Raw genomic sequence first — 21,865 nt, forward strand, 5'->3', positions numbered from 1 at the left:
CTCAGTTCTGTAAATACGACACGCTAAGCACACGCAGTCTGGAGCTGGGCAACAACACGCTGCACGCCGTCCGCACTCATGCAGCCACGGTGCAGGACCTACAGCCTGGTGAGTGGATGCCAGACATACTGAGTAATAAACCTAGTGTAACTGTTACGTTAAGAAAAAATGTTTTTAACACTACAGTTGCTTTTGTAATGAAGATTGCAGAGCTTTTATTGCACAGGACACCGGATACAGACAGGGTCAAACCGAGACACAAAAAGGTCACACAGGGACACACACACTCACATAGGGAACCACAGACACACACATGGGGTCACATGGTGAAGGAAATAAAGGGGAACACAGGGACATAAAGGGACACTCAGGGACATGAAGGGACACACATTGAGACATATAGGGGAATAAATGGGACACACACAGGGTCATAAGGGGATACACAGAGACACACAGGGTCATAAGAGGATACACAGGGACAGACAGGGTCATAAGGGGACATGTACAGGGACACACACAGGGTCATAATGGGACATATACAGGGACACACACAGGGTCATAATGGGACATGTATCAGGACACACACATGGTCATAATGGGACATGTACAGGGACACACACAGGGTCATAAGGGGACATGTACAGGGACACACACGGTCATAAGGGGACATGTACAGGACACACACAGGGTCATAATGGGACATATACAGGACACACACGGTCATAATGGGACATATACAGGACACACACAGGGTCATAATGGGACATGTACAGGGACACACACGGTCATAAGGGGACATGTACAGGGCACACACAGGGTCATAATGGGACATGTACAGGGACAGACACAGGGTCATAAGGGGACACTCAGAGTCATTGGGGACAGATAAAGCACTTACGTGCCTCAAAACTTTATATCCTATCCTATAACGCATCACACTTTATATAAACCTTCATCAGATCTGATAAGACTTTAAAACCTCTGATCATCATTGTGTCATCATTGTGTTCTCATTGTGTTCTCATTGTGTCATCATTGTGTTATCATTGTATTATTATTGTGTTATCATTGTGTTATCACACCTCAGATGTCACATCACTTTAACCTTGAACCTTTATCTCTCATATAAACTCTTTACATTGCTCTTGATAAGCTACGTGCTCTTGATAAGCTTCTTACGCTGAAGAAATCTACCATTCAGTTACGTTTCAGTGTAAAAGATTCTTTTTAAAATATTTTACTAATCCGTATTTTCCGACATCGCTGCCATTTAAAGGGTTCTTAGATTGTTCCGGTTGGAGAACCCTTATAAATTCACTCTAGAACCCTTTAAGGAAACACTTAATTATCTAATGAACTCTTAAAGAACCTTTCGTTCCTCCAAATGTGTATTTTAGATTATTCACACAAGTGAAAAGTAAAACTAGCTAAAATCTACACACAAAAAAAACACAGTACTAAATAATAATAATAATAAAAATAATAATAAAAATAATAATAATAATAATAATAAAAGCTAACTTATTTATTTATTTATTTTTGCTGCTGTCGGTTCTACTAATGCTGGAGATGAGCAGAGGATCAACGAAAAGTATAAATATAAATGCCGCTATTGTTATCTTACTGTTCTTACTGATCCTCACTAGTGCACACGTACACACTGTGTACTCAGTAGTGCACACTTACACACTGTGCGCTCAGTAGTGCACACTTACACACTGTGTACTCAGTAGTGCACACTTACACACTGTGCGCTCAGTAGTGCACACTTACACACTGTGTACTCAGTAGTGCACACTTACACACTGTGCGCTCAGTAGTGCACACTTACACACTGTGCACTCAGTAGTGCACACTTACACACTTTGGATTAGGGATACTGTGACCTGTGACCTCGACTACATGTTTTTCTGATCCTCAGTGGTGTCCTGTGGCTGGCTACAGCCACCCAAGCATGGGGGAAAAGAAGGAACGGTGTATTTGAAGGGGGCAAATGTCCGATTCTCCTGTAAAAGTGGTTACCGTCTGTACGGCTCACGGGAGCGTGTGTGTCAGGAGGACGGACGGTGGTCAGGAGAGGACACGCACTGTGTTTCAGGTGAGCTGGGGAAATAAATAATATGTAGGTTTCCCTATTTATATATACATTTATATTAAATTATTATTTGGATTTTAAACAGTTTGTTTTCCTTTTTTATTATTTGTAATTTTATTTATTTTTTTAATTTTATAATTAATTTATTTCTATTTTTTAACATCTAGTGCTCTTTGCACCTCCTGTTTTATGTTTTAGCAATAAGTGTGTGTGTGTGTATTAATGTGTGAGCGTGTGTGCGCGTGTGCGCGTGGATGCGTGTGTGAGTGAGTGTGTGTGTGATTGTATGTTAATATGTTAGTGTGTTGGTGTGTGTCTGTGGATGTGTGTGAGTGAGTGTGTTTGTGATTGTATGTTAATATGTTAGTGTGTTGGTGTGTGTTGGTGATTGTATGTTAATATGTTAGTGTGTGTGTTTGTGATTGTATGTTAATATGTTAGTGTGTTGTGTGTGTCTGTGGATGTGTGTGAGTGAGTGTGTGTGTGTTTGTGATCGTATGTTAATATGTTAGTTTATTGGTGTGTGTCTGTGGATGTGTGTGAGTGAGTGTGTGTGTTTGTGATCGTATGTTAATATGTTAGTGTGTTGGTTTGTGTGTGTGTGTGTGTTTGTGATCGTATGTTAATATGTTAGTGTGTTGGTGTGTGTCTTTGGTCGTGTGTGTGGTCGTGTGTGTGGTTGTTGTCCATGCTTTCAGTACCTGGGTTAGTGCAGTGGAGTAGAGTGTAATTCACTCAAACACACACTATGTGGCAGTGTTTACACACTCTGCTGTCTGTATGTATGCTGTTTCTCAGTGTCTCACTGTAGAGAGTTTGAATTACTTTTACCTTGTTAATTGTTTGTCATGAGATCATTTCTTTATTCCACTAATCATTTTTGATTAGTTATTTATTCAACTATGTTAATCTTGGTGCTTTTTACTTTAGCCTGTGATTAGAGCAGCTCAGTTTGTGGCACTTTTTCAGTTTGTCATTTGTGACGTGACGTGACATACGGCTAAGTAGGTGACCCATACTCAGAATTTGTTCTCTGCGTTTAACACATCCAAAGTGCACACACACAGCAGTGAACACACACAGACCGTGAACACACACCCGGAGCAGTGGGCAGCCAGTTATGCTGCGGCGCCCGGGGAGCAGTTGGGGGTTCGGTGCCTTGCTCAAGGGCACCTCAGTCGTGGTATTGCCGGCCCGAGACTCGAACCCGCAACCTTAGGGTTAGGAGTCAGACTCTCTAACCATTAGGCCACGACTTCCCCAGAGTCATTTGTGTTGTGTTGTTTCTGTCTCATTTATTGTTTACTTTGGGTGAATTTATTGATTGTTTATTATACTCTTGGTCAATTTTTATTATTTTTTTTTTTTTTTAATTGTTAACTGTGGGTAAATTTCTCTGCTTGTTTATCGTTTATTGTAAGTAAATTAATTTTTTTATTGTTTACTCTGTTAGAAGTCTTGCTTTGTTTATTGTTTACTCTGTGGGAAGTCTTGCTTGGTTTATTGTTTACTCTGGATACATTTAATAGCTTTGTTTGTTGTTTACTCTGGATACATTTAATAGCTTTTGTTTATTGTTTACTCTAGAAGAATTTTGTTGTTTACTCGGGTTAGATTTATTTGACTTGTTTACTGCTTGCTCCGAGAGAGTTCCTTCGTTTGTTTATCGTTTACTCTGAGTAAATTTATTCAATTTGTTTGTTGTTTATGCTGTCTAAATTTATTTGATTCGTTTATTGTTTTTAATGGATAAATACCTCATCTTTGTTCATCAGTTTTTCTCAGAGAATTTGTTTATTTGTTTATTACTTTTGTTTATTGTTAATTCTTGGAAAAGTCATTCATAAATGTGTTGAGCGTTGAGGCTCGCTGCGTATTTGTCGGAGTGCAGAAGTAGATGAGGGTGTGTTTGTCTTATGGTAACAGTTAAGCCTGCTGTCCAACCCCAGGCTTGGGAATGGGAACCCCATGCTCTGTATATTTTAGTGTTTCCCAGATAAAACATCTGATTCGACTCTGATAATTAACGAGACGCGTCTGGCGAGTTAAAGCAGAAAAAATGCAAATGTTCAGGTGTGAGAAAGCTCAGTAGTGCCAAGTAAAACAGCTTAAAGCATAGCGCTTAGCCATAGCAAGACCAAACTAAACGCTAGTTACAGGAACTCTTTACACATGGATGTACTGTAGGCTACAATGAACTGAGTGTTTATTAGGTAGATCTACCTGACTCCTTTTGATGTTCAGAGGAAAACTCTTCCAGATGGACATTTGTGTATTACGCACTTCTGGCACGGTTGGGCTTTCCGATCTTTAACAGCTCTTTCCACTCCACGTCAAAGATGTTTGACATGATGAACTGGCTGCTGAAGCAACGAACCACCGGCGTGATGAAAAGTGTAAAATGTTTAAATACACTACAGTGTTTCAGATCATCCTCAGGGGTTCTAGGTGCCTCTGCCACTAGGTGGTGGTCAAATGACTGGAATAGTTTTACTTCAAGACCGTTCGTTCTGTTTAAAGTATTTTAGGGTTCTTGAAACATGGTCATGAGTAACAATGAATATATTCTGGATAACTTTTGTTTCTTTCACTTGATGTGGGTCATTTCGGTTACGTTTAACTCATTTATTTGGTACATGTCACATTATGAGTCATTTATGTATCTTTGACACATTTGCTTGTAAGTGTGGGTCATTTATTTTATTTATGTTACTTTTTTTCATCTTAATTTGTTTGGTTTGTTGCTTTTATCGCACTGATCACTTGTATGAGTCATTATGATAACTTTGGACAGAGATGGGGGACTCGAGTCATATGACTTGACTCGAGTCAGACTTAAGTCGCAAATTTGAGACTTGCTTGACAAATATTGAAAAAAGACTCGACTTGACTTTGACTTGACATTCATGACTTGAGACTTGACTCGGACTTGAGTTAAATGACTCGGAGAAGGGGGACTCGATTTGACTCGAGTCAGACTTAAGTCGCAAATTTGAGACTTGCTTGACAAATATTAAAAAAAAAAGACTCGACTTGACTTCGACTTGATATTCATGACTTGAGACTTGACTCGGACTTGAGTTAAATGACTCGGAGAAGGGGGACTCGACTTGACTCGAGTCAGACTTAAGTCGCAAATTTGAGACTTGAGACTTGCTTGACAAATATTTAAAAAAGCCTCGACTTGACTTTGACTTGACATTCATGACTTGAGACTTGACTCGGACTTGAGTTAAATGACTCGGAGAAGGGGGACTCGACTTGACTCGAGTCAGACTTAAGTCGCAAATTTGAGACTTGCTTGACAAATATTAAAAAAAAAAGCCTCGACTTGACTTCGACTTGACATTCATGACTTGAGACTTACTTGTGACTTGCACATGTGTGACTTACTCCCACCTCTGACTTTTATTTATCATTCTTGTTACTTCCATCTCCTTTACTACACCCTTTTCATCAGTCTTGTTTCAATATTGTTTTTTAATTTTTTGTTAACTTCATTTATTGTTTGGTACGGGCCAGTATTTCCCTTCGTCTTGCAGTTTTTATCGTTCGTACTCTCGACACTAATCCACGGACCCGGTTACTTGTTCGGTATCCCGACTCCTCGGCATAACTGTTTGATTCGAGCTGTCATGGTCCATTTAAAACAATGTCCAGCAGGTGGTCTGCTCTGAGATGTTGAATTTGTTGAATCTGTACTCTAACCTGCATGGCTTTCAACATTCTCCTTCTACCTCTTCTCTAATCCACAAGCGGTTTTGTCCACTGGTCACTACTGCGTCTTTCTTTTATCATGTGTCTCGGGAAGAGATTTGTTTAGGAGATGCTAACTAACATTATGCACTGTTTAAAGATAAGGTTAATTGCAAATAGGCACCACTGCTCCTTCTTACCAGACTTGCATGAGTACATTTGTAGAAACAGCTCAAATTTGGACTTATTTTCTGAGACTTTATTTCTGCCACTGGTGGTTTACAGTTATGAAACTTGACAGATACACTTGGGCCCTGGTGCGACTGGTAAACTCCTGACCTTCTGATCAATCATAGTCTGCATCACTGGTGCTCACTGCTTACTTTGTTCTCCTCAGAGTACTCCAGTCATTTCAGAAGCACTACAAGACCAGGCACTCGAGACTTATTTAAGCAGAATTAAACTTGGGAACTTGTTCTTTATGGATGGCTGCTTTTGGAAATGACCTTTTGGTTAATGTAGGGCTGTAATCAACACCGCCATTGTCAAGTCCAAGATCAGTACTTGGACTCGAGCTTTAAGTAAAGACCGTGTCTTAAGGGGATCGAATTTAAACGAAAGTGAGACTGAAAACCACAGAATTCTTTTTGAAGTCCAAACCTTTAATTCAACTAGCTGTTTTTTTTTGTGCATTGCTTACATTTCGCTAAATGTTAAATGAACAGAAAGGCAAAAACTTTCACACCGAATGCATCGACTGAGACAAAACCAAGTCATTATAAAAATTTCTCCAGACCTCAAGTCATCAGACAGTTTCATGACACTTCCTCTACATATCCTGTCTTTGGGTTGGACCATACCAACTCCCTCTGATCCTCCAGTGCCACTCCACTGGTCCCACCATCTCTCAGGGCATCAAGACTCTTCTCTGTTCTGGCACCTGGGTCGTGGTATAAACTTCTCCTAGATGTCTGAACAACCGAGTCACTTGAGTCTTTAAACAACGAAATAGGCAAGCTTAAGTAAAGGCTGTGTCTTAAAGGGATCGAGTCCGTTGCTCGGGTGGTTTAATAGAAAACAACAGCAGTTCTTGCTAAACGTTAAACAAAAGGAAATGCAACACGACTCTCAGATGAGACCAAGACGATATTTGGCAAGTGGCCAAAACTGAGAGAAATCCAAGGACCAATGCAAGAAATCTGAAGTCAATATAAAAACCATCTCAAGACCTTGAGTCGTCGGACAGCTTCCTGACCCTTCCACTACATGTCCTTCCACTTCCTGTCTTTAGTTTGCACCATACCAGGCATCCTCTGATTGTCCAGCACTACTCGACTGGTCCCACCATCTCTCAGGGCACACGGAAAGTACGCATCAAGGCTCTTCCCTGAACTTCTCTTAAATGTCTGAATGTGTAAAGACCTTCCTCTTCCTGAAGTACTTAAACTAGTACTTGTGCTCTTCTGCGCATTACATCACCACAGAGTTTTAGATCTAGTGAACCAGTATCTACATACGTAGAGTTTCTCTGTATAAGAGAGCCTTAATTTGTTCGAAACACCACGTTTCATCACAGATCGCTCTTGTTGAAACAACACAGTAGACACATATCTGCCATTTTTCAAGGCAACATAGTGTTTATCAGCTACTGTCCAGTACACCCATGTATTTTATGAATTCCACCACCAGCCCAGCCACCTGGGGCAGCCCTGGGCTTTCTTTTTTAAGTCGAGTCAGATGTGCCGCCGATGGAATTTAACAAAGAGCCGATGTGCCTCGACGAGAGGTTCTCGAACAAATGTCTACAGGCTGTTATTCTGATATTACCGCAATCATTTTTTATGTCTCAGTTCCGCCGTCTCCATCTCCTCCTGCTCTGTCCATCTGGTGTTTTTTTTTTTTTTTTTTTGCATTTGTGTTCTTTAACCCCTAAGTCCTTCAGTGTCATTAGAGCAGAACCACACACACACTTCCTCCGTGATACACATCTACAGGATGGTTCTGTCCTAAATCAGATCTGGAGTTTATCCAGTGAACAGATGAAGACACGGTTCCTTTCTCCTGACCTCTGCTGTGTTTTTAGAGGGAAGGAAGAAAAAAAAAAGTAAAAACTTGAGACTACCTGTGTATCTCGTTACTGACCTAAAAATACTGACCATGATTTTGTACCACTCTCTCACTCACTCATTTTCTACCGCTTATCCGAACTACCTCGGGTCACGGGGAGCCTGTGCCTATTTCAGGCGTCATCGGGCATCAAGGCAGGATACACCCTGGACGGAGTGCCAACCCATCACAGGGCACACACACACTCTCATTCACTCACACAATCACACACTACGGACAATTTTCCTGAGATGCCAACCAACCTACCATGCATGTCTTTGGACCGGGGGAGGAAACAGGAGTACCCGGAGGAAACCCCCGAGGCACGGGTAGAACATGCAAACTCCACACACACAAGGCGGTGGCGGGAATCGATCCCCCAACCCTGGAGGTGTGAGGCAAACGTGCTAACCACTAAGCCACCGTGTCCCCTGATTTTGTACCATTTGACATAAAATTGATCAGGTACAGTATGACGGTTATGAGCATACTGTATATAGACACATGTCTATCAGTCAAAACATTATGTAGGTCCCTCTTGTGCCACCAAACCAGCTAGTGGCATGAACTCCACAAGATCTCTAAAAGTGTGCTGTGGTGTCTATGGTATCATCATGAAGATGTTGGCAGCAGATCCTTTAAGCCCTGCAAGTTGCAAGACGGGGTCTCCGTGGATCGGACTTGTTTGTCGAGTACGTCCAACATATAGGAAGTACGGAGGTCAAGTCAACACTCTTTGTCGTGTTCTTCAAACAAGTCCTGAACAATTTTTGCAGAGAACATTGCTGCTAGAAGAGGACATTGCTGCAGACCAGGTACAGTAATCTCTAACGGCAGTGTTTAGGTAGGTGCTACGTGTCAAAATAGCATCAATGCGGGACCCAAGGTTCATGAGGATCCTCATCAGAACATCCTCTGGTACTGTCTCCTCCTCGTCAGACCAAGCCTCCTTCATCCATTGCTCCATGGTCCAGATCCGAAGCACATTTTAGACACTTTCCGTGCACCCTGCCAGGTCTCTTTCCTGTACAAGTCGTTACTAGAAACGACTCCGTATTAGAACAAACTCTTAAACGTATAAATTTAAACAACTGTCTGAGCTGCTGGTAGAGAAACGAATCAAGACCTTCTGACCAATCAGAATCCAGAGTTCCTAACGGCAGCACGTTATAATTAGGGAGCATCTTACTTATCGTCGCTGTCAGGCGGAATCCTCGTATCTCCAAAACCGTTACTTTTCAGGAAATGAAAAAAACACGTACCTTATCTGCAGTGCACAGGGTTTAGTCCGCGTTGCAGTGGATTGTCTTGCGCTAAATTCCTGTCCTCAGACGAGCACCAGAACTAGCGGGGGTCAAGATTTTTTTTTCTTTGAGCCCAGTGTTTTGAAGACATTTACCTCAGAAGGCGTGTTGATTCGTTGCGACTCTTCTTGAGGAGAAATATGCCGCGAAGCTTTCCCGCGGAGTGAGGAAGAGGTGGACAGTTGAAGTGTCCAATGGAGTTATGAGATTTGCGCTCAAGCTATTTTCAAGACTTTAGATTGGTTAATAACTTGTAAAAATAACAGACCCACGTGGGGACTGACCAATAGCATCGAAAAAATATGAAATTGACAAAATTTGGACATACGAGGTTTCCGCCCGACAGCGACGTTATATTAAAGGAAATGCGTTTACATTGATCTTTTTTTGAGATTTGAAAGTAAAAGTACGAAATTTAGGGACTACATAAAAAATCGTGTGATGTCTGTCTTTTTTTCGTACGTAAACGAAGTTTTGAGGTTGATTATGAAGCCGTTAGCATTACGCTGGTTTCCAGGGGGATTTTCTTTTTTTTTGTTTTTTTTTTTTGTTTTTTGCTCTCTGTGACTTTTGTCAAGCTGTTTTTCCCTCTGAAGACTTTTCCTCTCGTCTCTTCCTCTGTTCCCTTTGTCTCCTTCCTTCCAGCGTCTGTGACGGGCGAACCCGAGCGTCTCGTCTGTAGCTGTTTAACGATTAAAGCTCTGATTGGAAGAAAGGTGAAGTTGATCTTAGGGATTTAAGGATTTAGAGACGGATTTATTAAAAAGGACACTAACAGGTGAAAGACACCTCATCGTCTCTCCCTCCGTCTCTCCTTATGTCTCCCTTACCTTCTTTGTTGCCTTTGCTTTTTTGCAGCGATGAGGAAAGATCCTGCAAATCCTCTAATTCCAGATGTAATTATAGAGCAGCTTTTTGCACACACTGATGTGGTGACATTTATGTTTTTTGTCCTTAAAGCACCAACAACAAAGAGGAAAGGAAAACAGATGGATGAATGAATGAATGAAGTTGAAACCTACGTACAGTAATAAATCAACTAGAACACTTTTGTCCATGAGCATTAGCATAAGACTAGCGCTATGAGGCTTTAATAGCTTTTTATATGTAGGGTTTTGTTTTTATTCGTGTTCTTCCTTTTCTAAAGAAACCCATACTGTCATTTAGCCGCCTCCTGAAAGACGCAGCATTGTGTTTGTACAGTTGTTGGTATCAGCCCTCGGGCGAATTTAGAATGAATGCTCTGTCGTTATGGCTGTTGTTCTTTTACAAACGTGACCTCGTGCTCCAGACGGTTAAACCTCGGTAGTGTTACGTATCGAAGTGCGACTTGTATGTGGGTTTCACATATTGTAGAAAAAGTGGGCGGAGCTAAATGGATTGATTTATTTTTTGTTTGTTTATATTTTTATTAGATCTCTAAGGTGATCTGAGCAAACGCCAGGGGAGTCCAGTCATTTCTGCAGAGGGAGCAGGTTTTCATTCCAATCAAATAGGAGCCGCACCTGATTCCACCTGATTAATTAGGCTTTCAAGATACTATGAGGTGTGGCTTGTTTGGAATGAATGCACTCACACACACACACACACACACACACTCTCACTCACTCAGCCTATTTCTCCCGCATACTTTTTGGCACAAATGCCTGTGTGTGAAGTGACAGTGTGTTGGAAGAGTGTGCGTGTGAGAAAGAGAGTGTGTGTGAGCGAGAGTGTTTGTGTTTGTCTGTGTGTGTGTATGAGAGGGATGGAGTGTTTATGTGTGAAAGAGAGACTGTGTGTGTGTGTGTGTGTGTGTGTGTGTGGAGAGGGAGAGAGAGAGAGAGTGAGTGTGTGTGTGTAAGAAAGAGAGAGTGAGTGTTTGTGTGTGTGTAAGAGAGAGAGTGTGTGTGTAAGAGAGAGAGTGTGTGTGTGTAAGAGATGGAGAGTGTGTGTATGGGTGTGTGTGTAAGAGAGAGAGTGTGTGCGTGCGTGTGTGTGTAAGAGAGAGTGTGTGTGCGTGTGTGTAAGAGCGAGAGAGAGTGTGTGTGTGAGAGAGAGAGAAAGAGAGAGAGAGTGTGTGTGAGAGAGCGAGTGTGTGTGTGAGAGAGAGCGAGTGTGTGTGAGAGAGAGAGAGTGTGTGTGTGTGAGAGAGAGAGTGTGTGGGAGAGAGAGAGAGTGTGTGTGTAAGAGAGAGAGAGTGTGTGTAAGAGAGAGAGTGTGTGTAAGAGAGAGGGAGAGTGTGTGTGTGTGTGTGAGAGAGAGAGAGAGAATGTGTGTGTGTGTGTATGAGAGAGAGAGAGAGAGAGTGTGTGAGAGAGAGAGGGAGAGCGTGTGTGTGTATGAGAGAAAGAGAGTGTGGGTGAGAGAGAGAGGGATAGCGCGCGCGTGTGTGTGTGTGTGTGAATGAGCTCTTAACATATAAATTCTGATGTTCTTAATAAATAAAAATCTTTTAATTGTTGCTGAATGTCTGTTATAAGAGGAATAAAACATGACTGAAAGAGAATAAACTGTTCAAGTCTGAGCAGCGTCTCCTCTTCATCACGTCTCCTCTTCATCACGTCTCCTCTTCATCACGTCTCCTCTTCATCACACCACCTCACTGATCATTGTGTTACTGTCACATCAGGACGCGGCGTGTGTTTTATTTTTCCCTTTGGATGTACAGTGTGTGTTGTTTTTATTCCTTGTCCGGTTTTTGATTCTCGTGGTTTGTTTGATTTCTGCCTTCACTTCCAGAGAAACGTATTTCTTTCTGATCTGTTTGAACACTTTCTCTCTTCTGTGTGTACTGTAAATAAAACTCTACACACTCGCCTTGGGAGCAGGGCGGAGAGGAAGATAACTGCAGCAGGATATGGGCTCTTAGTCTCTTTATCTCTCTCTCTGTCTTTCTGAAGCCCACATCCATCAGCGTTCAGGGTGATGAAGCTGCTGTTGTAGAGCACTTTCCCCGCATTAGCGTGTCATGCGTGTGCATTCCTCTACGGTGAGAGGGGAAGAGAGGGAAAGCTGAGGGTCAGATGAAGGGATGATGAAGGGAGGAAGAGAACGGTGCTGCGACACGGTGTCTGTGTGTCTACTCGTGTCTTGTATGCACCATTTAACGTGTTCCAAATATCATCACCACCATCACGCCTCAGATACTCAATACCAGAAGATCAGTCTGAGAGAAAGGGGGTGTGGCTTAAAACAGACGCTAACGTCAGCTAAATGCTATCGAGTTCGCGTGATATGGAAATTTAATTTAGATCAAAAGTGGGTGGAGCAAATACTCAGTGTGTGTGTGTGTGTAAATTTTGCATAGATGTTTTTTTAAAAAAACGTCATTATTATTGATTAATTATTTAATTTATTTAAATACGATCAATTTCTTTTTTTCTGTAGATGACACTTTGGGAATCGTGTTGGGCAGCATCGGTGCCGCCCTCACGCTGGTCGTCATGGTGATCGCGATCGTCCTCTACAACCGGAAACAGAAGAGGTGAGCTGGCGCAGTGGTTTGATTCTACTGCTTTGGTGTGAGTTCGAGAGTGTGTGTGCGTGTGTGAGAGAGAATTTGTTTGTGTTTTTGTATGGGCGTGTGTTTGTGTGTGATTGTATGCATGAGTTTGTGTGTGTCTTTGTAAGTGTGTGTTGGTGTGTGTGTGGGTTTGTGTGAGTGTGTGTTAGTGAGTGAGTTTTTGTGTGTGTGAGTGTGTTTGTTTGAGTGTTTGTGTGTGAGTTTGTGTGTTTGTTTTTGTGTGTGTGAGTGTGAGTGTGTTTGTGTTTGTGTGAGTGTGTGTGTGTTAGTGAGTGAGTGTTTTTATGTGTGTGTGTTAGTGAGTGAGTGTTTTTGTGTGTGAGTGTGTTTGTTTGTTTGAGTGTGTGTGTGTGTGTGCGTGTGTTAGTGAGTGAGTGTTTTTGTGTGTGTGAGTGTGTTTCTTTGTTTGAGTGTTTGTGTGTGTGTGTTAGTATGTGAGTGTGTTTGAGTGTTTGTGTGTGTGTTAGTGTGTGTGTGTGTGTGTGTGTTTGTTTGAGTGTTTGTGTGAGTGTGTTTTAGTGAGTGAGTGTTTTTGTGTGAGTGTGTTTGAGTGTGTGTGTGTTAGTGAGTGAGTGTTTTTGTGTGAGTGTGTTTGAGTGTGTGTGTGTTAGTGAGTGAGTATTTTTGTGTGTGAGTGTGTTTGTTTGAGTGTGTGTGTGTGTTAGTGAGTGTTTTTGTGTGTGAGTGTGTTTGTTTGTGTGTGTGTTAGTGTGTGTGTGTTTGTTTGAGTGTTTGTGTGTGTGTGTTAGTGAGTGAGTGTTTTTGTGTGAGTGTGTTTGTTTGAGTGTGTGTGTGTTGATTAGTGTTTTCCATATAAACATGAAGACGGTTGAATGTCTTTATTCTGGTCAGTAAATAAAGAAGTCGAAGGTAAAATCTCCTCTTTGTGTGTTGAAAGTGAAAGTTCAGCTCTGTGTCCCATCACTCATCATTAACCTCCTCAGTCTCATCAGGCGCTGAACACCAGCACTGACGTATATAAGAAGAGATAAAAGGGGACGAAAGCGTCCAGGCCTGTGGGTGAACATCGTAAAACTCCCCCGGACCTGTAAAACACGATACACAAACTCCACACCTGCAGCATCAGGCAGGAAAGACGCAGTAAATCACCGACTTCATTAAAAACACTACATCGGGACAGACAGAGACGTCCCATCAAAGCTTCTGTAAGGAAACCAGAACAGAACAGAATTTAATATGGAAAAACCCCCCGGACCTTTCGTTAGGGACAGAGGCAGAGAGGACGAGGTCTCACACACAGACTGTTGGTCTCACACACAGACTGAATTAGTTTATTAGTTCAGTGGCAGGACAAACGTGTCTGTTGCTCCCAGGACGATAAACCTCAATCCTCTCTTTCTTTCTCTTCTCCCTTTTCACTGGTTACTGTTCTCTCGTTACTGCCTCATTTTCCAGGCCCTTATTTCCTAATGTGTAGTGTAGGGTTACAGCCAGGGGGGAAGGAAGAGGAGGAGGGGGGATGAATATTGCCCCATTGTCCCCTCTTATTACCCCACCAAAGTCTTTTATCCTGAGCAAAGAAGTAACAGGAGAAGAGTTAAAGATAACACACCTGCAGAGAGAGGATGGGAGGGAGGGGGAGAGAGAGAGAGTGAGGGAGAGAGAGAGAGTGAGACAGAAAGAAGGAGGGACATGGATAGATAGAGAGAGAGGGAGAGAGGGAGAGAATAAGGGAGACGGATAGTCAGAGAGAGAGAGAGTGAGACAGAAAGAAGGAGGGAGATGGATAGATAGAGGGAGAGAATAAGGGAGATGGATAGACAGACAGAGAGAGAGAGAGAGAGATGGTTTTTCAGTCACCTGTTTTTATGCAAATTCAGTATTTGCATATGTCTGTAACTGGGCGAGAAAAAGGGAAAAATGTCTTCTTTTGTTTGAAGGGAAAAGTAGGCAAATGCATAACAGAGGTTTGCAGTGTAGTGTGTGTGTGTGCGTGTAAGCACGTGTGAGAGCAGGAGCGTGTGTGTGTGAAGGCATGTGTTGTTTTGAATGTGTTTGTGTGTGTGTGTGATGTGTGACCATTTGTGTGTGTTTGTGACTATGGCAACGTTTGTGAGTGCATGTGTGTCTGTGTGAGAGACTGTGTGTGACAGCGTGTGTGTGTGTGTGAAAGCGTGTGTGTTGAGTGTGTGTGAGTATGGCCACGTGTGTGTGTGTGAGTGCGTCTCTGTCAGCATGTGTCTGTGTGAGTGGCAAGTGTGTGTAATTGCGTTTGTACAAAACGCAATTGCGTTGCGTTTGTCTGAATTTGTAAGTGTGAAATCTGAAATTTGAGAGACTGCGTGTGTAAAAGCTTGTGTTTTTAGTGTGTGTGTATGTGAGCATGTGTCTATGTGACACATATGTGTGTGAGATTGCGTGAGACCGTGTGTGTGAGACCGTGTGTGTGTGAGATCCTGTAAGACCCTGTGTGTGTGTGTGAGAGATCGTGTGAGACCCTGTGTGTGTGTGTGTGTGTGTGTGAGATCGTGTGAGACCCTGTGTGTGTGTGTGTGTGTGTGTGTGTGTGTGTGTGTGTGTGTGAGATCGTGTGAGAGCCTATGTATGTGTGTGAGATCGTGTGAGACCCTGTGTGTGTGTGTGAGATCGTGTGAGACCCTGTGTGTGTGTGTGTGTGTGTGACCCTGTGTGTGTGTGAGATCGTGTGAGACCCTGTGTGTGTGTGTGTGTGTGTGACCCTGTGTGTGTGTGAGATCGTGTGAGACCCTGTGTGTGTGTGTGACCCTGTGTGTGTGTGAGATCGTGTGAGACCCTGTGTGTGTGTGTGAGATCGTGTGTTTGTGTGTGAGAGACCCTGTGTGTGTGTGAGATCGTGTGTGTGTGTGTGAGAGACCCTGTGTGTGTGTGTTTTTAATTGAAGGACTTTTTTAACGCTGCTAAATAAACCGTCTGTTATCCGTTTTGTTTTATTAAATCAGATTCAGTTGTGTTTACTGTGATGACGTCACGGTGCATTAATGTGATCATTACATCAGTCTGTTTACACAGCAGTGAGTCAGTGACATTAAACTCCTCTTCATTTCACTGTTCACCATCTCCTCAATCCTCCATCCTGGATTTCTGTTCAGCTTTAAAGCTGCTTGTTAAACTCACTCACTCATTCATCTTCTACCGCTTATCCGAACTACCTCGGGTCACGGGGAGCCTGTGCCTATCTCAGGCGTCATCGGGCATCAAGGCAGGATACACCCTGGACGGAGTGCCAACCCATCGCAGGGCACACACACACACACTCTCATTCACTCACACAATCACACACTATGGACAATTTTCCAGAGATGCCAATCAACCTACCATGCATGTCTTTGGATCGGGGGAGGAAACCGGAGTACCCGGAGGAAACCCCCGAGGCACGGGGAGAACATGCAAACTCCACACACACAAGGTGGAGGCAGGAATCGAACCCCGAACCTGGAGGTGTGAGGCGAACGTGCTAACCACTAAGCCACCGTGTCCCCCTGCTTGTTATACTATATAGCAAAAAAACTTCAAGGTCATTTGCATGTACCAAACACCACCCCTATAAAATCCACTCCATCAGCCGCGTAACTCGACTCTCAACACGTCCGACTTTCACCACGTAAAAACCGACACGATTCTGAGTCTCCGCTAACAGCCGCACGTGATAAACCCGGACCGAACGTTTGGCGAAGGCGTGTAATCGATTCTGAAAGGAAACGATCTTGTGTCATCCTCGGAAGTATAAAATGTTAGTGTGTCCTGCGTGTGTGTGTGTGTTTAGTGTGTGTTTCTACCGTGTCATCAGATTTATACAAACTGTCAATACTGCTGTTCTAAAAATCCTTTGATACCAAAAGGTCTTTTAAAAAATGATTTTATCCAAGCATTTAGAAAGAAAATTCCTGATTCTTAATTAATGATCGTGTTTGGTCGCATATTAAGTGCTGAAATCTTTCAGTAATAGCGTTTACATCCTGAGGTACAGACGGAACAAATATATAGTATAGTTTGTGTGTAATTACACGTGATTTACAGACATTTAGTGTACAATTAGTCATGTGGTTTTGTCCCTATATCTGGCAATGCTTAGTGTGTGTGTGTGTGTGTGTGTGTGTGTGTGTTGTCTGAAAGGAGCGAACACGCGTATAATATAAATACAGAACTGTACACACTTACAGTCTGAGTGTTCACGTGTGTGTGCATGTCCCAGATGCCCTGGTACTTTCCAGGAATCAGGTTTCCCAGCATGCCTTAGCAAGTCCTGCTAACCACAACTGAGTAAAGTCATTAACACACACACACACACACACACACACGGCTGATGCTACCTTACACAAAGACATTCTGTTACAAATTGTTACACACGACGTGTCGGGCTGACGCTTAGACACCCGGAAATAAATTTTTGTTAAAAGCGTAGCCATGGAAACCAGGATATGACTATTTTAACACCGCAAGTTACCGTAAGGTTAACTGGAATGTCAGGAGCAGGTGATAAGGAGCTGGTGAGGTAAACAAAATGCAGTTGAATTTAAAAAAAAAAAAAAAAAGCACGTACTGTACAGTGCCTTTGCATAAGTATTTGCCCCTCTGTGAACTCTGGGGGAAATCCACAGTTTGGATGTTCTTCGGATGTTCTCCACAAATCAGGCTGTTACAGAAGAACGACAATCCGAAAGTCACGTCAGAGACCCAGCAAAACACGTCGGAGAATGTTCTCTGGTCTCATCAGAGTGACGAGACAGCACTGATCACCCTGAGAACAACCAGCACTACAGTGAAGCATGGTGGTGGTACTGTAGCATCACCTTCATGACCTTTTGGTTATCTTCATGACTAACTTCATGACTTCTGCGTCTAATCGGCTCACTGACTTTTCTACAGATTCTGTAGGTATGTCCTATAATGTTAATTAAGTCCAAAACATGGAACCGTTCAAAGGGGGTGAACGCTTCTACACGGTACATTGATCGTGTTGAGATCTTCTCTTTGTTCAGGGCAGCTTGCTGTAAAGCGTTATCCCTGCAGCGTGGAAGTAAAAGAGCGACTTCTTCACGAGTTATACAGCACTAAACACTTATTTATCGTCATCCGTCGTTTCCAAACGCGACGCTCCGACAGCAAGCTCCGGATCCACGCTGGAGTTTTTTTTTAGCGGACGCGGTAATCCAGCTCGGTGTAATTCAGAACAGTTTTGTGTTACGTCGTGTGTTTTCAGTTACGGGAAACCGGTTCAAGCACGAGTCTGATTTCAGTACGTTTCCTTTCGGTCGGAGATCAGGTTCAGGTCAAGAGGTAGAAAAGTTAAAGGGATGATTTTGGCGCTGGTTATTTTTATTTTAGGCTTTTTGATGTTAGCGTGAAGTCGAACATATTTGTCATACTGGGAAACTTGTATAAGAATCGACTCGAGTCTCACGTCTTTATTGTGTTCGAGAAAACATGAATCTTCTATTAGTCCTGGTTTCAGAGATGAGCTGCATGTTTTCACTGAGCTTCAGTTTACTTCAAGTTTTTCGGTCAGCTTTAGATCAGCGCTCGTTAGTTTAGGGTTTAGTACTTTAGTTTATGTCTGTGAGGGAACCCTCATATGTTCTACGCAGAACCCTAAAGCAGAGTTTCCTCTTCAGGATTGTTCTGTTAATCATCCAAAGAACCTTTATATGTAGAAAGCACTATTTTTAGTAAGACCTGTCTGTTTGTCTACCAAACTGTCTGTTTACTGGTCTACTGGAAAACTGTCTGTTTACTCACCTGTCTGTTTACTCACCTGTCTGTTTACTCACCTGTCTGTTTACTCACCTGTCTGTTTACTCACCTGTCTGTCCACCAGTCTCTCTACTTCTCTACCTGCTTGCCTGCCTACCTAATGACCTGTATCTCTACCAGTCTCCCTATTTGTCTATCTACTTAACTGTCTCTCCACCCGTCTCACTGACTGTCTACCTACTTACCTGCTCTCCATCTGTCTCTCCACTAGTCTTCACTTGTCTACCTACTGACCTGTTTCTCCACCCACCTCTCCACCCATCTCACTGCTTGTCTACCTACTGACCTGTTTCTCCACCCATCTCTCCACTAGTCTCACTGCTTGTCTACCTACTGACCTGTTCCTCCACCCATCTCTCCATCTGTCTCCCTACTTGTCTACCTACTGATCTGTTCCTCCACCCATCTCTCCACCCGTCTCACTGCTTGTCTACCTACTGACCTGTTTCTCCACCCATCTCTCTCCCCATCTCACTGCTTGTCTACCTACTGACCTGTTTCTCCACCCATCTCTCCACCCGTCTCACTGCTTGTCTACCTACTTACATGCTCTCCACCTGTCTCTCCACTAGTCTCCCTACTTGTCTACCTACTGACCTGTTCCTCCACCCATCTCTCCACCTGTCTCCCTACTTGTCTACCTACTGACCTGTTCCTCCACCCATCTCTCCACCCGTCTCACTGCTTGTCTACCTACTGACCTGTTTCTCCACCCATCTCTCTCCCCATCTCACTGCTTGTCTACCTACTGACCTGTTTCTCCACCCATCTCTCCACCCGTCTCACTGCTTGTCTACCTACTTACCTGCTCTCCACCTGTCTCTCCACCCGTCTCCCTACTTGTCTGCCAACTGACCTGTTTCTCCATCCATTTCCCTACTTGTCTACTTACTTACCTGCTCTCCACCTGTCTCTCCACCCGTCTCACTGCTTGTCTACCTACTTACCTCCTGTACTTGTCTACAAATCAAACCACTTCTGTTTACTAACCCACCTGTCTGGCTGTTTGTTTTTACCCACCTGTCTACCCCCTCACTTACATGTTTATATACATGTCTTTCTAACTTCTTACCTGTCTCTCTTTACACACATCTCTGTACCCACTGACTTGTCTACCTCCCTTTGTCTGTCTGCCCATCTTCCTGTCTGTTTCTCTGTATGTCTCTGTCAGTCTGACTTTTCGTCAGTCTCTTCTTTCCATCTGTCTTTCTTTCTCATATTTCTGTCCAACCCTCCGTCCATCAATCTGTCTCTCTGTCCGTCTGTGTGTCGATCCAGTTGTCAGTTCGACTGTCTCTCTTTGCATCTCTCCTTCCGCCCATCTTTCCGTCTGCCCATCTGTCTGCCTCGGTTTCCGGTCTTTCTGTCTGTTTGATTCTGTTTATATGGTCAGCGACGCTTTTGTGTTATTTGTGAATTCTTTTTTAATGTCGTAATGCCTCCGCTTTTGCATTTGCGTCTCACAACCTTTGCGTTTTTGTTTCTTTCACAGGGAAAGAATAAAGGAGAGAGAAAACAAGGTGGATTATCAGCACGACCCTACAAACCTGTGACACCCCTCAGCTGCTGCACCATCGCTCTGTTGTACTGTGTGATTTCTATGTAATTTACACATGCAACAGTACAAGCAACGTGTCATAAAACCTCCTGAATTTTATTTTAATTTTTTTTGCACTGTCAATTCCGTTCAGCAGCCATGTGTTTAAGCTTAATTAAAACTGGTGATTAGTTTTCTCCCTGGTGCTAATTTGATCGCAGCCCCTTGAGGGTAAACTTCACTCATGATTCAATCTTCCTGCTTTATTTCAAGTCTAGTATTGTGTCTGAAGGATGTTAATATTTAAATCGTATGAAGAAACAATCAGAATTCAATATTATCTCATTCATCTTCTACCGCTTATCCATCTACCTCGGGTCACGGGGAGCCTGTGCCTATCTCAGGCGTCATCGGGCATCAAGGCAGGATACACCCTGGACGGAGTGCCAACCCATCGCAGGGCACACACACACACACACACACACACACACACTCTCATACACTATGGACAATTTCCCAGAGATGCCAATCAACCTACCATGCATGTCTTTGGACCGGGGGAGGAAACCGGAGTACCCGGAGGAAACCCCCGAGGCACGGGGAGAACATGCAAACTCCACACACACAAGGTGGAGGCGGGAATCGAACCCCCAACCCTGGAGGTGTGAGGCGAACGTGCTAACCACTAAGCCACCATGCCCCCAGAATTCAATATTGAATTCAGTCAAATTATTTAGTAACGTGTTAAACGTAACCTTAAAAGTATTTATTTAGGAATAAGGAAGTTCCTTATACTCAGAATCAGGTCCTGCACATGCTCAAAGACGCTTAAGGTCACGCTACACTTTCCTTTCGTCGACTTCCATTCATACTCATGCGAACGCTGGAGACCGGAAACGCTGCCTGATTTGCGTCATATGTTTCATAGTGTTCACTTTAGGTCCAGAACACAGACATATTAACGTTAAATCTCTAACACTGAGGAGGTAAATATTGTAACTGCCTTATGATCAGCTAGTTACTGTATTTTAGCAGACTAGCTTACTGCTAACGAGGAGAAAATCTGTTTAAACAATGACGCGGCTTGCGACATCAAATCCGGTCGACGCCATATTCGCTGTGGCTTCCGAAGGAACGTCGCATGATGGAAGTTTAGTGTAACGGCACCTTAAGTAAATTTATAACGGGTTTTTATTTCAATCGAGAATTGTTTTTAATTCTTTTTAAAAAAAAAAGAAATGTTAAATAACTCAGGTTCAGTTTGTGGTTTTGGTCTCGGGTCATTACGAGAAATCACAGTCGAATGGAAACGATGACATTTTGTAATGAAACTCAGAGATTTGTGAGGATTTACAATAAATGTTGATGACTGATGCACCGTGTGTGTGTGTGTGTGTGTGTGTGTGTACCAGTGGTTTATAATAATAACGTGTACAATGTGGTGAAGCTGGAGAAAGATTTACTTTACTGTAGAAGTTTGGGATGTGGAATTTCTTTGGGAATTTTTTCCCACCAGTGAAATATATTAGGAAATCTGTCTGTCTCTCTGTCTACTGGTCTGTCTGTCACTCTGTCTACTGATCTGTCTGTCAATCTGTCTGTCTCTCTGTCTACTGGTCTGTCTGTCACTCTGTCTCTCTGTCTACTGGTCTGTCTGTCACTCTGTCTACTGGTCTGTCTGTCACTCTGTCTGTCTCTCTGTCTACTAGTCTGTCTGTCACCCTGTCTGTCTGGTTGTCTGGCCGTCTTTCTCTCTGTCTGTCGGTCCATTTGTCTTTCTGTCTCTATCTGTCAGCCTCTCTCTTTATTCCATCTGTCTGGTTGTCTGGCCATCTCTCTGCCTCTCTGTCTGTCTCTGTGTATTGATCCAT

General features: G+C 43.1%; 1 protein-coding gene across 1 annotated transcript in view; it reads left to right on the top strand.

The window, feature by feature from the left end:
• susd2 (sushi domain containing 2) overlaps positions 1-21,368 on the top strand; it is a 33,019-nt gene extending 11,651 nt beyond the window's left edge. Inside the window, exons 12-15 of the mRNA XM_060882872.1 lie at positions 1-108; positions 1,922-2,098; positions 12,571-12,667; positions 19,950-21,368. The exon at positions 1-108 is cut by the window's left edge and continues 171 nt beyond it. Of these exons, the coding sequence (XP_060738855.1) occupies positions 1-108; positions 1,922-2,098; positions 12,571-12,667; positions 19,950-20,010 (443 nt within the window). The 3' untranslated portion in view covers positions 20,011-21,368. The remainder of the gene's footprint in view (positions 109-1,921; positions 2,099-12,570; positions 12,668-19,949) is intronic.
• Positions 21,369-21,865: the final 497 nt, after the last annotated feature.

Source organism: Tachysurus vachellii, chromosome 12 (genome assembly GCF_030014155.1).
Source record: "Tachysurus vachellii isolate PV-2020 chromosome 12, HZAU_Pvac_v1, whole genome shotgun sequence".
Lineage (NCBI taxonomy): Eukaryota > Metazoa > Chordata > Actinopteri > Siluriformes > Bagridae > Tachysurus > Tachysurus vachellii.